Genomic DNA, 16,254 nt, shown 5'->3' on the forward strand with positions numbered 1-16,254 from the left:
GAAGTCCAGAACCAGGGGACACAGTCTAAGGATAAGAGGGAAGCCATTTAGGACCGAGATGAGGAGGAATTTCTTCACCCAGAGAGTGGTGAACCTGTGGAATTCTCTACCACAGAAAGTTGTTGAGGCCAATTCACTAAATATATTCAAAAAGGAGTTAGATGAAGTCCTTACTACTAGGGGAATCAAGGGGTATGGTGAGAAAGCAGGAATGGGGTACTGAAGTTGCATGTTCAGCCATGAACTCATTGAATGGCGGTGCAGGCTAGAAGGGCCGAATGGCCTACTCCTGCACCTATTTTCTATGTTTCTATGTTTCTATGTTTCTCAGTCCATCTCCCTCTGGGAGATGTCTGTACACTGACCGGTGTGTCTCAGTCCCCTCTGCCGCAGGGAGATATCTGTACACTGACTGGTGTCTCTCAGTCCCCTCTCCCTCAGGGAGATATCTGTACACTGACTGGTGTCTCTTAGTCCCCTCTCCCTCAGGGAGATATCTGTATACTGACTGGTGTCTCTCAGTCCCTCTCCCTCAGGGAGATATCTGTACACTGACTGGTGTCTCTCAGTCCCCTCTCCCTCAGGGAGATATCTGTACACTGACTGGTGTCTCTCAGTCCCTCTCCCTCAGGGAGATATCTGTATACTGACTGGTGTCTCTCAGTCCCTCTGCCTCAGGGAGATATCTGTACACTGACTGGTGTCTCTCAGTCCCCTCTCCCTCAGGGGGATATCTGTACACTGACTGGTGTCTCTCAGTCCCTCTCCCTCAGGGAGATATCTGTACACTGACTGGTGTCTCTCAGTCCCTCTCCCTCAGGGAGATATCTGTACACAGACTGGTATCTCTCAGTCCCTCTCCCTCAGGGAGATATCTGTACACTGACTGGTGTCTCTCAGTCCCCTCTCCCTCAGGAAGATATCTGTACACTGACTGGTGTCTCTCAGTCCCCTCTGCCTCAGGGATATATCTGTATACTGACTGGTGTCTCTCAGTCCCCTCTCCCTCAGGGAGATATCTGTACACTGACTGGTGTCTCTCAGTCCCCTCTCCCTCAGGGAGATATCTGTACACTGACTGGTGTCTCTCAGTCCGCTCTCTCTCAGGGAGATATCTGTACACTGACTGGTGTCTCTCAGTCCCTCTCCCTCAGGGGGATATCAGTACACTGACTGGTGTCTCTCAGTCCCTCTCCCTCAGGGAGATATCTGTACACTGACTGGTGTCTCTCAGTCCCTCTCCCTCAGGGAGATATCTGTACACAGACTGGTATCTCTCAGTCCCCTGTCCCTCAGGGAGATATCTGTACACTGACTGGTGTCTCTCAGTCCCCTCTCCCTCAGGGAGATATCTGTACACTGACTGGTGTCTCTCAGCCCCCTCTCCCTCAGGGGGATATCAGGACACTGACTGGTGTCTCTCAGTCCCTCTCCCTCAGGGAGACATCTGTATACTGACTGGTGTCTCTCATTCCCTCTCCCTCAGGGGGATATCTGTACACTGACTGGTGTCTCTCAGTCCCTCTCCCTCAGGGAGATATCTGTACACTGACTGGTGTCTCTCAGTCCCCTCTCCCTCAGGGAGATATCTGTACACTGACTGGTGTCTTTCAGTCCCTCTCCCTCAGGGAGATATCTGTATACTGACTGGTGTCTCTCAGTCCCCTCTCTCTCAGGGAGATATCTGTACACTGACTGATGGCGGTTAAGAAAGCAAATGGCATGATGGCCTTCATAGCGAGGGGATTTGAGTACAAGGGCAGGGAGGTGTTGCTACAATTGTACAGGGCCTTGGTGAGGCCACACCTGGAGTATTGTGTACAGTTTTGGTCTCCTAACCTGAGGAAGGACATTCTTGCTATTGAGGGAGTGCAGCGAAGGTTCACCAGACTGATTCCCGGGATAGTGGGACTGACCTATCAAGAAAGACTGGATCAACTGGGCTTGTATTCACTGGAGTTCAGAAGAATGAGAGGGGACCTCATAGAAACGTTTAAAATTCTGACGGGGTTAGACAGGTTAGATGCAGGAAGAATGTTCCCAATGTTGGGGAAGTCCAGAACCAGGGGACACAGTCTAAGGATAAGAGGGAAGCCATTTAGGACCGAGATGAGGAGGAATTTCTTCACCCAGAGAGTGGTGAACCTGTGGAATTCTCTACCACAGAAAGTTGTTGAGGCCAATTCACTAAATATATTCAAAAAGGAGTTAGATGAAGTCCTTACTACTAGGGGAATCAAGGGGTATGGTGAGAAAGCAGGAATGGGGTACTGAAGTTGCATGTTCAGCCATGAACTCATTGAATGGTGGTGCAGGCTAGAAGGGCCGAATGGCCTACTCCTGCACCTATTTTCTATGTTTCTATGTTTCTCAGTCCCTCTCCCTCAGGGAGATATCTGTACACTGACTGGTGTCTCTCAGTCCCTCTCCCTCAGGGAGATATCTGTACACTGACTGGTGTCTCTCAGTCCTCTGTTCCTGAGGGAGATATCTGTACACTGACCTGTGTCTCTCAGTCCCCTCTCCCTCAGGGAGATATCTGTACACTGACTGGTGTCTCTCAGTCCCACACACAGAGCATGTGGTGAATTGCCAGCAGTGACAGGTACTTACCCCCGAGAGGTGCATCTCAGCCTCCGCTTCACGACTCGCTCCAGCAGCCCTCTCAACAGTGACGTCAGGTCTGGAGAGAAGGAGACCGAGAGATCGAGGGGCTTGGTGAGCAAGGAGAGAGAGAGGGAGAGAGATAGAGAGAGAATAAGTGAGAGAGAGAGAATGAGTGAGAGAGGGAGTGAGAGTGACGGAGAGAGAGTCGGAGAGAGAAAAGGAGAGAGAGATACGGAGAGAGAAGCAGAGAGGGAGGGAGGGAGAGAGAAAGGGAGAGCGTGACGGAGAGAATGGAAGAGAGAGAGAGAGAGAGAGACAGAGAGAGAGACACAGAGACAGAGAGAGGCAGAGACACAGAGACAGAGAGAGACAGAGACACAGAGACAGAGAGAGACAGAGACAGAGAGAGAGACAGAGACAGAGACAGAGACAGAGAGAGTGAGACAGAGTGAGAAAGAGACAGAAAGAAAATGAGAAAAAGTGAGAGAAAGATGCAGAGAGCGAGACAAAGAGAGTGAGTGAGCGACAGAGAGTGGGAGAGAGAGGGAGACAGAGAGAGTGAGTATCAGAGAGAGAGAAAGATATAAGGGAGAAAGAGAGAGGGACAGAGAGAGAGTGAGAGAGACAGAGAGAGAGAGAGAGAGAGATGGAGAGGGAGAGAGACAGACAGTGGTAGAGTGAGGGAAAGATAGATGGGAAAGAATGAATTAGAGAGGTAGAGAGAGAGAGAGACGGAGAGAGACAGAGTGTAAAATGGAGAAAATGAAACAATGAATGAGAACAATTACAATTTCTAGCCTTATTTGGGAATGAATGGGAAGGGGTTTGTGTCCATTGGGATTGTGTACAATGGGAGTGAATGGGAAGGGGTGTGGATCCATTGGGATTATGTACAGTGGGAGTGAAAGGAAAGGGGTTTGGGTCCATTAGGATTGTGCATGGTGGGAGTGAATGGGAAGAGGTTTGGATCCATTGAGATTGTGTACAATGGGAGTGTATGGGAAGGGGTTTGGGTCCATTGGGATTGTGTACTGTGGGAGTAAATGGGAAGGGGTTTGGGTCCATTGGTATTGTGTACAATGGGAGTGAATGGGAAGGGGTGTGGGTCCATTGGGATTGTGTACAATGGGAATGAATGGGAAGGGGTTTGGGTCCATTGGGATTGTGTACAGTGGGAGTGAATGGGAAGGGGTGTGGGTCCATTGGGATTGTGTATAATGGGAGTGAATGGGAAGGGGTTTGGGTCCATTGGGATTGTGTACAGTGGGAGTGAATGGGAAGGGGTGTGGGTCCATTGGAATTGTGTACAATGGGAGTGAATGGGAAGGGGGTTTAGGTCCATTGGGATTGTGTACAATGGGAGTGAATGGGAAGGGGTTTGGGTCCATTGGGTTTGTGTCCAGTGGGAGTGAATGGGAAGGGGTGTGGGTCCATTGGGATTGTGTACAATGGGAATGAATGGGAAGGGGTTTGGGTCCATTGGGATTGTGTACAATGGGAGTGAATGGGAAGGGGTGTGGGTCCATTGGGATTGTGTACAATGGGAGTGAATGGGAAGGGGTTTGGGTCCATTGGGATTGTGTACAGTGGGAGTGAATGGGAAGGGGTGTGGGTCCATTGGGATTGTGTACAATGGGAGTGAATGGGAAGGGGGTTTGGGTCCATTGGGATTGTGTACAATGGGAGTGAATGGGAAGGGGTTTGGGTCCATTGGGTTTGTGTACAGTGGGAGTGAATGGGAAGGGGTTTGGGTCCATTGGGATTGTGTACAGTGGGAGTGAATGGGAAGGGGTTTGGGTCCATTGGGATTGTGTACAATGGGACTGAATGGGAAGGGGTTTGGGTCCATTGGGATTGTGTACAATGGGAGTGAATGGGAAGGGGGTTTGGGTCCATTGGGATTGTGTACAATGGGAGTGAATGGGAAGGGGTTTGGGTCCATTGGGTTTGTGTACAGTGGGAGTGAATGGGAAGGGGTGTGGGTCCATTGGGATTGTGTACAATGGGAATGAATGGGAAGGGGTTTGGGTCCATTGGGATTGTGTACAGTGGGAGTGAATGGGAAGGGGTGTGGGTCCATTGGGATTGTGTACAATGGGAGTGAATGGGAAGGGGTTTGGGTCCATTGGGATTGTGTACAGTGGGAGTGAATGGGAAGGGGTGTGGGTCCATTGGGATTGTGTATAATGGGAGTGAATGGGAAGGGGGTTTGGGTCCATTGGGATTGTGTACAATGGGAGTGAATGGGAAGGGGTTTGGGTCCATTGGGTTTGTGTACAGTGGGAGTGAATGGGAAGGGGTTTGGGTCCATTGGGATTGTGTACAGTGGGAGTGAATGGGAAGGGGTTTGGGTCCATTGGGATTGTGTACAATGGGAATGAATGGGAAGGGGTTTGGGTCCATTGGGATTGTGTACAATGGGAGTGAATGGGAAGGGGTTTGTGTCCATTGGGATTGTGTACAATGGGAATGAATGGTAAGGGGTTTGGGTCCATTGGGATTGTGTACAATGGGAGTGAATGGGAAGGGGTTTGGGTCCATTGGGTTTGTGTACAGTGGGAGTGAATGGAAAGGGGTTTGGGTCCATTGTGATTGTGTACAATGGGAGTGAATGGGAAGGGGTTTGGGTCCATTGGGATTGTGTACAGTGGGACTGAATGGGAAGGGGTTTGGGTCCATTGGGATTGTGTACAATGGGAGTGAATGGGAAGGTGTTTGTGTCCATTGGGATTGTGTACAGTGGGAGTGAATGGGAAGGGGTTTGGGTCCATTGGGATTGTGTACAATGTGAGTGAATGGGAAAGGGTTTGGGTGTATTGGGATTGTGTACAGTGGGAGTGAATGGGAAGGGGTTTGGGTCCATTGGGATTGTGTACAGTGGGAGTGAATGGGAAGGGGTTTGGGTCCATTGGGATTGTGTACAATGGGAGTGAATGGGAAGGGGTTTGGGTCCATTGGGATTGTGTACACTGGGAGTGAATGGGAAGGGGTGTGGGTCCATTGGGATTGTGTACAGTGGGAGTGAATGGGAAGGGGTTTGCAATACTGACTTCAGACTGCACTACACAGACACACTCACTCCGCATGTGCACACACAGACACATGCACACACAGAGACAGAGAGACAGAGACACAGAGAGACAGAGAGACAGACACAGACAGACAGAGAGATACACACAGTTGGTACACACACACACATAAATTGACACACACACACTGACACACACACACATTGACACACACACACACATTGACACACACACACACTGACACACACACACACTGACACACACACACATTGACACACACACACACATTGACACACACACACACTGACACACACACACACACTGACACACAAACTGACACACACACACATTGACACACACACACACATTGACACACACACACACTGACACACACACACACACACCGACACACTGACACACACTGACACACACACACACTTCACCCTGAGGCCACTCGTTTCCTTACCATGGTCAGTGTGCGATGGTTAATGGTTCTTTTATCATCCGACTTGTTGAGATGAAATGGCGTGTGACTGTAGCAATCAGGAGGAGCAAGAGAGGGAGAGACACATGTTAGTGCGGGGTTACAGGCGAGAAAAGTTCGAGGGTCGGGGGAGTGAGGGGGAGAGTGGGATGAGACTGGGTGAGATATTGAAGGGTGCGGGGAGTGAGTGGGAGAGTGGGATTAGACTGGGTGGGATATTGAAGGGTGCGGGGAGTGAGGGGGAGAGTGGGATTAGACTGGGTGGGATATTAAAGGGGGAAGAGTGGGATTAGACGGGGTGGGATATTAAAGGGTGCGAGAGTGGGATTAGACTGGGTGGGATATTAAAGGGGGGAGAGTGGGATTAGACTGGGTGGGATATTAAAGAGGGGAGAGTGGGATTAGACTGGGCGGGATATTAAAGGGTGGAGTGAGTGGGAGAGTGGGATTAGACTGGGTGGGATATTAAAGGTGTGAGAGTGGGATTAGACTGGGTGGGATATTAAAGGTGCGAGAGTGGGATTAGACTGGGTGGGATATTAAAGGGGGGAGTGAGTGGGAGAGTGGGAGTAGACTGGGTGGGATATTAAAGGTGCGAGAGTGGGATTAGACTGGGTAGGATTTTAAAGGGTACGAGGAGTGAGGTGGAGAGTGGGATTAGACTGGGTGGGATATTAAAGGGGGGAGAGTGGGATGAGACTGGGTGGGATATTAAAGGGGGGAAGTGAGTGGGAGAGTGGGATTAGACTGGGTGGGATATTAAAGGGGGGAGAATGGGATTAGACTGGGTGGGATATTAAAGGGGGGAGAGTAGGATTAGACTGGGTGGGATATTAAAGGGGGGAAGTGAGTGGGAGAGTGAGATTAGACTGGGTGGGATATTAAAGGGGGGAGAGTGGGATCAGACTGGGTGGGATATTAAAGGGTGTGGGGAGTGACGGGGAGAGTGGGATTAGACTGGGTGGGATATTAAAGGGGGGAGTGAGTGGGAGAGTGGGATTAGACTGGGTGGGATATTAAAGGGGGGAGTGAGTGGGAGAGTGGGATTAGACTGGGTGGGATATTAAAGGGGGGAGAGTGGGATTAGACTGGGTGGGATATTAAAGGGGGGAGAGTGGGATTAGACTGGGTGGGATATTAAAGGGGGGAGTGAGTGGGAGAGTGGGATTAGACTGGGTGGGATATTACAAGGGGGGAGAGTGGGATTAGACTGGGTGGGTTATTAAAGGGGAGAGAGTGGGATTAGACTGGGTGGGATATTAAAGGGTGTGGGGAGTGAGAGGGAGAGTGGGATTAGACTGGGTGGGATATTAAAGGGGAGAGAGTGGGATTAGACTGGGTGGGTTATTAAAGGGTGTGGGGAGTGAGGAGGAGAGTGGGATTCGACTGGGTGGGATATTAAAGGGGGGAGAGTGGGATTAGACGGGGTGGGATATTAAAGGGGGGAGTGAGTGGGAGAGTGGGATTAGACTGGGTGGGCTGTTAAAGGGGGGAGAGTGGGATTAGACGGGGTGGGATATTAAAGGGTGTGGGGAGTGAGGAGGAGAGTGGGATTCGACTGGGTGGGATATTAAAGGGGGGAGTGAGTGGGAGAGTGGGATTAGACTGGGTGGGATATTACAAGGGGGGAGAGTGGGATTAGACTGGGTGGGTTATTAAAGGGGAGAGAGTGGGATTAGACTGGGTGGGATATTAAAGGGTGTGGGGAGTGAGAGGGAGAGTGGGATTAGACTGGGTGGGATATTAAAGGGGAGAGAGTGGGATTAGACTGGGTGGGTTATTAAAGGGTGTGGGGAGTGAGGAGGAGAGTGGGATTCGACTGGGTGGGATATTAAAGGGGGGAGAGTGGGATTAGACGGGGTGGGATATTAAAGGGGGGAGTGAGTGGGAGAGTGGGATTAGACTGGGTGGGCTGTTAAAGGGGGGAGAGTGGGATTAGACGGGGTGGGATATTAAAGGGGGGAGAGTGGGATGAGACTGGTTGGGATAGTAAAGGGGGGAGCGTGGGATTAGACTGGGTGGGATATTAAAGGGTGTGGGGAGTGAGGGGGAGAGTGGCAATAGACTGGGTGGGATATTAAAGGGTGTGGGGAGTGAGGGGGGGAGTTGGATTAGACTGGGTGGGATATTAAAGGGTGTGGGGAGTGAGGGGGAGAGTGGGATCAGACTGGGTGGGATATTAAAGGGTGCTGGGAGTGAGGGGGAGAGTGGGATTAGACTGGGTGGGATATTAAAGGGTGTGGGGAGTGAGGGGGGGAGTTGGATTAGACTGGGTGGGATATTAAAGGGGGGAGTGAGGGGGAGAGTGGGATTAGACTGGATGGGATATTAAAGGGGGGAGCGAGGGGGAGAGTGGGATTAGACTGGGTGGGATGTTAAAGGGGGGAGAGTGGGATTAGACGGGGTGGGATATTAAAGGGGGGAGTGTGGGATCAGACTGGGTGGGATATTAAAGGGTGTGGGGAGTGAGGGGGAGAGTGGGATCAGACTGGGTGGGATATTAAAGGGTGCTGGGAGTGAGGGGGAGAGTGGGATTAGACTGGGTGGGATATTAAAGGGTGTGGGGAGTGAGGGGGAGAGTTGGATTAGACTGGGTGGGATATTAAAGGGGGGAGTGAGGGGGAGAGTGGGATTAGACTGGATGGGATATTAAAGGGGGGAGCGAGGGGGAGAGTGGGATTAGACTGGGTGGGATATTAAAGGCTACGGGGAGTGAGAGGGAGAGTGGGATTAGACTGGGTGGGATGTTAAAAGGGGAGAGTGGGATTAGACGGGGTGGGATATTAAAGGGGGGAGTGAGTGGGAGAGTGGGATTTGACTGGGTGGGATGTTAAAGGGGGGAGAGTGGGATTAGACTGGGTGGGATATTAAAGGGTGTGGGGAGTGAGGGGGAGAGTGGGATTGGACTGGGTGGGATATTAAAGCGTGCTGGGAGTGAGGGGGAGAGTGGGATTAGACTGGGTGAGATATTAAAGGGGGGAGCAAGGGGGAGAGTGGGATTAGACTGGGTGGGATTTTAAAGGGGGGAGCGAGGGGGAGCGTGGGATTAGACTGGATCGGGTATTAAAGGGTGTGGGGAGCGTGGGATTAGACTGGGTGGTGTATTAAAGGGTGTGGGGAGCGTGGGATTAGACTGGATCGGGTATTAAAGGGTGTGGGGAGCGTGGGATTAGACTGGGTGGGGTATTAAAGGGTGTGGGGAGCGTGGGATTAGACTGAATGGGATATTAAAGTGTGTGGGGAGTGAGGGGGAGAGTGGGATTAGACTGGGTGGGATATTAAAGTGTGTGGGGAGTGTGGGATTAGACTGGGTGGGATATTAAAGGGGGGAGAGTGGGATTAGACTGGGTGGGATATTAAAGTGTGTGGGGAGCGTGGGATTAGACTGGGTGGGGTATTAAAGGGTGTGGGGAGTGTGGGATTAGACTGGGTGGGATATTAAAGTGTGTGTGGAGCGTGGGATTAGACTGGGTGGGATATTAAAGTGTGTGGGGAGTGTGAGATTGGACTGGGTGGGATATTAAAGTGTGTGGGGAGTGAGGGGGAGAGTGGGATTAGACTGGGTGGGATATTAAAGTGTGTGGGGAGCGTGGGATTAGACTGGGTGGGGTATTAAAGTGTGTGGGGAGCGTGGGATTAGACTGGGTGGGATATTAAAGGGGGGAGCGAGGGAGAGAGTGGGATTAGACTGGGTGGGATATTAAAGGGGGGAGCGAGGGGGAGAGTGGGATTAGACTGGGTGGGGTATTAAAGGGTGTGGGGAGTGTGGGATTAGACTGGGTGGGATATTAAAGGGTGTGGGGAGTGTGGGATTCGACTGGGTGGGATATTAAAGGGTGTGGGGAGAGTGGGATTAGACTGGGTGGGGTATTAAAGTGTGTGGGGAGTGAGGGGGAGAGTGGGATTAGACTGGGTGGGATATTAAAGTGTGTGGGGAGTGTGGGATTAGACTGGGTGGGTTATTGAAGTGTGTGGGGAGCGTGGGATTAGACTGGGTGGGGTATTAAAGTGTGTGGGGAGTGTGGGATTCGACTGGGTGGGATATTAAAGGGGAGAGAGTGGGATTAGACTGGGTGGGATATTAAAGGGGAGAGAGTGGGATTAGACTGGGTGGGATATTAAAGGGGAGAGAGTGGGATTAGACTGGGTGGGATATTAAAGGGGAGAGAGTGGGATTAGACTGGGTGGGATATTAAAGGGTGTAGGGAGTGAGAGGGAGAGTGGGATTAGACTGGGTGGGTTATTAAAGGGTGTGGGGAGTGAGGAGGAGAGTGGGATTCGACTGGGTGGGATATTAAAGGGGGGAGAGTGGGATTAGACGGGGTGGGATATTAAAGGGGGGAGTGAGTGGGAGAGTGGGATTAGACTGGGTGGGCTGTTAAAGGGGGGAGAGTGTGATTAGACGGGGTGGGATATTAAAGGGGGGAGAGTGGGATGAGACTGGTTGGGATAGTAAAGGGGGGAGCGTGGGATTAGACTGGGTGGGATATTAAAGGGTGTGGGGAGTGAGGGGGAGAGTGGGATCAGACTGGGTGGGATATTAAAGGGTGCTGGGAGTGAGGGGGAGAGTGGGATTAGACTGGGTGGGATATTAAAGGGTGTGGGGAGTGAGGGGGAGAGTGGGATTAGACTGGGTGGGATATTAAAGGGTGTGGGGAGTGAGGGGGAGAGTGGGATTAGACTGGGTGGGATATTAAAGGGGGGAGTGAGGGGGAGAGTGGGATTAGACTGGGTGGGATATTAAAGGGTGTGGGGAGTGAGGGGGAGAGTGGGATCAGACTGGGTGGGATATTAAAGGGTGCTGGGAGTGAGGGGGAGAGTGGGATTAGACTGGGTGGGATATTAAAGGGTGTGGGGAGTGAGGAGGAGAGTGGGATTCGACTGGGTGGGATATTAAAGTGTGTGGGGAGTGAGGGGGAGAGTGGGATTAGACTGGGTGGGATATTAAAGTGTGTGGGGAGCGTGGGATTAGACTGGGTGGGATATTAAAGTGTGTGGGGAGCGTGGGATTAGACTGGGTGGGATATTAAAGTGTGTGGGGAGCGTGGGATTAGACTGGGTGGGATATTAAAGTGTGTGGGGAGCGTGAGATTAGACTGGGTGGGATATTAAAGTGTGTGGGGAGTGAGGGGGAGAGTGGGATTTGACTGGGTGGGATATTAAAGTGTGTGGGGAGCGTGGGATTAGACTGGGTGGGGTATTAAAGTGTGTGGGGAGCGTGGGATTAGACTGGGTGGGATATTAAAGTGTGTGGGGAGCGTGGGATTAGACTGGGTGGGATATTAAAGTGTGTGGGGAGCGTGAGATTAGATTGGGTGGGATATTAAAGTGTGTGGGGAGTGAGGGGGAGAGTGGGATTAGACTGGGTGGGATATTAAAGTGTGTGGGGAGCGTGAGATTAGACTGGGTGGGATATTAAAGTGTGTGGGGAGTGAGGGGGAGAGTGGGATTAGACTGGGTGGGGTATTAAAGTGTGTGGGGAGCGTGGGATTAGACTGGGTGGGATATTAAAGGGGGGAGCGAGGGAGAGAGTGGGATTAGACTGGGTGGGATATTAAAGGGGGGAGCGAGGGGGAGAGTGGGATTAGACTGGATGGGGTATTAAAGGGTGTTGGGAGTGTGGGATTAGACTGGGTGGGATATTAAAGTGTGTGGGGAGTGAGGGGGAGAGTGGGTTTAGACTGGGTGGGATATTAAAGTGTGTGGGGAGTGTGGGATTAGACTGGGTGGGGTATTAAAGTGTGTGGGGAGCGTGGGATTAGACTGGGTGGGGTATTAAAGGGTGTGGGATTAGACTAGGTGGGGTATTAAAGTGTGTGGGGAGTGTGGGATTAGACTGGGTGGGGTATTAAAGTGTGTGGGGAGTGAGGGATTAGACTGGGTGGGATATTAAAGGGTGTGGGGAGTGTGGGATTAGACTGGGTGGGATATTAAAGGGTGTGGGGAGTGTGGGATTAGACTGGGTGGGATATTAAAGTGTGTGGGGAGTGTGGGATTAGACTGGGTGGGATATTAAAGGGTGTGGGGAGTGTGGGATTAGACTGGGTGGGGTATTAAAGTGTGTGGGAGTGTGGGATTAGACTGGGTGGGGTATTAAAGTGTGTGGGGAGCGTGGGATTAGACTGGGTGGGGTATTAAAGGGTGTGGGGAGTGTGGGATTAGACTGGGTGGGGTATTAAAGTGTGTGGGGTGCGTGGGATTAGACTGGGTGGGGTATTAAAGTGTGTTGGAAGTGTGGGATTAGACTGGGTGGGGTATTAAAGTGTGTGGGGAGCGTGGGATTAGACTGGGTGGGGTATTAAAGTGTGTGGGGAGCGTGGGATTAGACTGGGTGGGGTATTAAAGTGTGTGGGGAGTGTGGGATTAGACTGGGTGGGGTATTAAAGTGTGTGGGGAGTGTGGGATTAGACTGGGTGGGGTATTAAAGTGTGTGGGGAGTGTGGGATTAGACTGGGTGGGGTATTAAAGTGTGTGGGGAGTGTGTGATTAGACTGGGTGGGGTATTAAAGTGTGTGGGGTGCGTGGGATTAGACTGGGTGGGGTATTAAAGTGTGTGGGGAGTGTGGGATTAGACTGGGTGGGGTATTAAAGTGTGTGGGGAGTGTGGGATTAGACTGGGTGGGGTATTAAAGTGTGTGGGGTGCGTGGGATTAGACTGGGTGGGGTATTAAAGTGTGTGGGGAGTGTGGGATTAGACTGGGTGGGGTATTAAAGCGGGCGAGCGAGGGGCTTATGAGGGGAGGGGGCGAAGATCGAGACAAGCAGAATGACACTCACTCTTGGACGAGTCTGTGTAGTACGCAGCCAAGCGAGAACCAATCAGCACTGCTGTTATAGGCTGTTCCTTGCTCCACGACCTCTGGTGCCATGTAACCAATGGTTCCACTGCGGCCAGGACAAAGGGCAAAGGTCAGCACAGTCCCACTCAACCTCCTCAGGAGACAATCCCTTCATCAGTGTGAGATGTGGCTCAGTGGGCTGCACTCTCACCTCGGAGTCAGAAGGTTGTGGGTTCAAGTCCAACTCCAGAGACCTGAGCACAAAAACCGAGACTGACACTCCCAGTGCAGTACTGAGGGAGTGCCGCACTGTCGGAGGGGCAGTACTGAGGGAGCGCCGCACTGTTGGAGGGGCAGTACTGAGGGAGCCCCGCACTGTCGGAGTGGTAGTACTGAGGGAGTACCGCACTGTCGGAGGGGCAGTACTGAGGGAGCGCTGTACTGTCGGAGGGGCAGTACTGAAGGAGTGCCGCACTGTCGGAGGGACAGTACTGAGGGAGTGCCGCACTGTCGAAGGGGCAGTACTCAGGGTGCGCTGTACTGTCGGAGGGGCAGTACTGAGGGAGTGCCGCACTGTCGAAGGGGCAGTACTCAGGGTGCGCTGTACTGTCGGAGGGGCAGTACTGAGGGAGCGCCGCACTGTCGGAGGGGCAGTACTGAGGGAGTGCCGCACTGTCGGAGGGGCAGTACTGAGGGAGTGCCGTACTGTCGGAGGGGCAGTACTGAGGGAGTGCCGCACTGTCGGAGGGGCAGTACTGAGGGAGTGCCGCACTGTCGGAGGGGCAGTACTGAGGGAGTGCCGTACTGTCGGAGGGGCAGTACTGAGGGAGTGCCGCACTGTCGGAGGGGCAGTACTGAGGGAGTGCCGTACTGAGGGAGTGCCGCACTGTCGGAGTGGCAGTACTGAGGGAGTGCTGTACTGAGGGAGTGCCGTACTGTCGGAGGGGCAGTACTGAGGGAGTGCCGTACTGTCGGAGGGGCAGTACTGAGGGAGTGCCGTACTGTCGGAGGGGCAGTACTGAGGGAGGGCCGTACTGTCGGAGGGGCAGTACTGTGGGAGTGCCGCACTGTCGGAGTGGCAGTACTGAGGGAGCGCTGCACTGTCGGAGTGGCAGTACTGAGGGAGTGCCGCACTGTCGGAGGGGCAGTGCTGAGGGAGTGCCGGACAGACTGAGTGCCTGGGGCCAATATTTATCCCTCAATCAACACAACAAAATTAAATTATCTGGGCCATTCACACATTGCTGTGTGTGGGAGCTTGCTGTGCGCAAATTGGCTGCCGCGTTTCCCACAATACAACAGTGACCACACTCCAAAAAGTAGTTCATTGGCTGTAAAGCTCGTTGAGCGACGGTAGTCAGGAGGCAGAAGTTCATGAGGCGAGAGGCCTATAAAGACCCAATAGTTCGAGGAGAGAGGCGGGAGGCGGGAGTTCATGAAGCGAGAGGCCTTCAAAGGCCCAATAGTTCGAGGAGAGAGGTGGGAGGCGGGAGGTCATGAGGCGAGTGTCGTATAAAGGCCCAATAGTTCGAGGAGAGCGACGGTAGTCGGGAGGTGGGAGTTAGGGAGGCGAGAGGCCTATAAAGACGCAATAGTTCGAGGAGAGAGGTGGGAGGTGGGAGTTAGGGAGGCGAGAGGCCTATAAAGGCCCAATAGTTCGAGGAGAGCGGCGGTAGTCTGGAGGTGGGAGTTAGGGAGGCGAGAGGCCTATAAAGACGCAATAGTTCGAGGAGAGAGGTGGGAGGTGGGAGTTAGGGAGGCGAGAGGCCTATAAAGGCGCAATAGTTCGAGGAGAACGGCGGTAATTGGGAGGTGGGAGTTAGGGAGGCGAGAGGCCTATAAAGGCCCAATAGTTCGAGGAGAGCGGCGGTAGTCTGGAGGTGGGAGTTAGGGAGGCGAGAGGCCTATAAAGGCCCAATAGTTCTAGGAGAGCGGCGGTAGTCTGGAGGTGGGAGTTAGGGAGGCGAGAGGCCTATAAAGGCCCAATAGTTCGAGGAGAGCGGCGGTAGTCTGGAGGTGGGAGTTAGGGAGGCGAGAGGCCTATAAAGGCCCAATAGTTCGAGGAGAGAGGCGGTAATCGGGAGGTGGGAGTTAGGGAGGCGAGAGGCCTATAAAGGCCCAATAGATCGAGGAGAGCGACGGTAATCGGGAGGTGGGAGTTAGGTAGGCGAGAGGCCTATAAAGGCCCAATAGTTCGAGGAGAGCGGCGGTAGTCTGGAGGTGGGAGTTAGGGAGTCGAGAGGCCTATGAAGGCCCAATAGTTCGAGGAGAACGGCGGTAGTCGGGAGGTGGGAGTTAGGGAGGCGAGAGGCCTATAAAGGCCCAATAGTTCGAGGAGAGCGGCGGTAGTCTGGAGGTGGGAGTTAGGGAGGCGAGAGGCCTATAAAGGCCCAATAGTTCGAGGAGAGCGGCGGTAGTCTGGAGGTGGGAGTTAGGGAGGCGAGAGGCCTATAAAGGCCCAATAGTTCGAGGAGAGCGGCGGTAGTCTGGAGGTGGGAGTTAGGGAGGCGAGAGGCCTATAAAGGCCAATAGTTCGAGGAGAGAGGCGGTAGTCGGGAGGTGGGAGTTAGGGAGGCGAGAGGCCTATAAAGACCCAATAGTTCGAGGAGAGCGGCGGTAGTCTGGAGGTGGGAGTTAGGGAGGCGAGAGGCCTATAAAGGCCCAATAGTTCGAGGAGAACGGCGGTAGTCTGGAGGTGGGAGTTAGGGAGGCGAGAGGCCTATAAAGGCCCAATAGTTCGAGGAGAGCGACGGTAGTCTGGAGGTTGGAGTTAGGGAGGCGAGAGGCCTATAAAGGCCCAATAGTTCGAGGAGAGCGGCGGAAGTCGGGAGGTGGGAGTTAGGGAGGCGAGAGGCCTATAAAGGCCCAATAGTTCGAGGAGAGCGGCGGTAAACGGGAGGTGGGAGTTAGGGAGGCGAGAGGCCTATAAAGGCCCAAAAGTTCGAGGAGAACGGCGGTAGTCGGGAGGTGGGAGTTAGGGAGGCGAGAGGCCTATAAAGGCCCAATAGTTCGAGGAGAGCGGCGGTAGTCGGGAGGTGGGAGTTAGGGAGGCGAGAGGCCTATAAAGGCCCAATAGTTCGAGGAGAGCGGCGTGAGGTGGGAGTTCATGAAGCGAGAGGCCTATAAAGGCCCAATAGTTCGAGGAGAGCGGCGGAAGGCGGGAGGCGGGAGTTCGTGAGGCGAGAGGCCTATAAAGGCCCAATAGTTCGAGGAGAGAGGCGGGAGGCAGGAGTTCGTGAGGCGAGAGGCGTATAAAGACCCAATAGTTCGAGGAGAGAGGCAGGAGGCGGGAGTTCATGAGGCGAGAGGCCGACAAAGACCCAATAGTTCGAGGAGAGAGGTGGGAGGCGGGAGT

General features: G+C 53.1%; 1 protein-coding gene across 2 annotated transcripts in view; it reads right to left on the reverse strand.

Annotated features, from left to right (window-relative positions):
* Window positions 1-2,634: 2,634 nt before the first annotated feature.
* The window catches only part of LOC139257421 (G protein-coupled receptor kinase 3-like), a 70,817-nt gene continuing 57,197 nt past the window's right edge, over window positions 2,635-16,254 (reverse strand). Inside the window, exons 11-13 of one of the 2 annotated variants that reach the window (XM_070874466.1) lie at window positions 12,898-13,005; window positions 6,103-6,169; window positions 2,635-2,683 (exon numbers count right to left, since the gene is read on the reverse strand). In XM_070874466.1, coding sequence (XP_070730567.1) covers window positions 2,678-2,683; window positions 6,103-6,169; window positions 12,898-13,005 — 181 coding nt within the window. In that variant the 3' untranslated portion in view covers window positions 2,635-2,677. Of the gene's footprint in view, window positions 2,715-6,102; window positions 6,170-12,897; window positions 13,006-16,254 lie in introns of both variants that reach the window. The other variant, XM_070874467.1, reaches the window with a different exon arrangement.

Source organism: Pristiophorus japonicus, unplaced genomic scaffold (assembly GCF_044704955.1).
Source record: "Pristiophorus japonicus isolate sPriJap1 unplaced genomic scaffold, sPriJap1.hap1 HAP1_SCAFFOLD_837, whole genome shotgun sequence".
NCBI classification, from domain to species: domain Eukaryota; kingdom Metazoa; phylum Chordata; class Chondrichthyes; family Pristiophoridae; genus Pristiophorus; species Pristiophorus japonicus.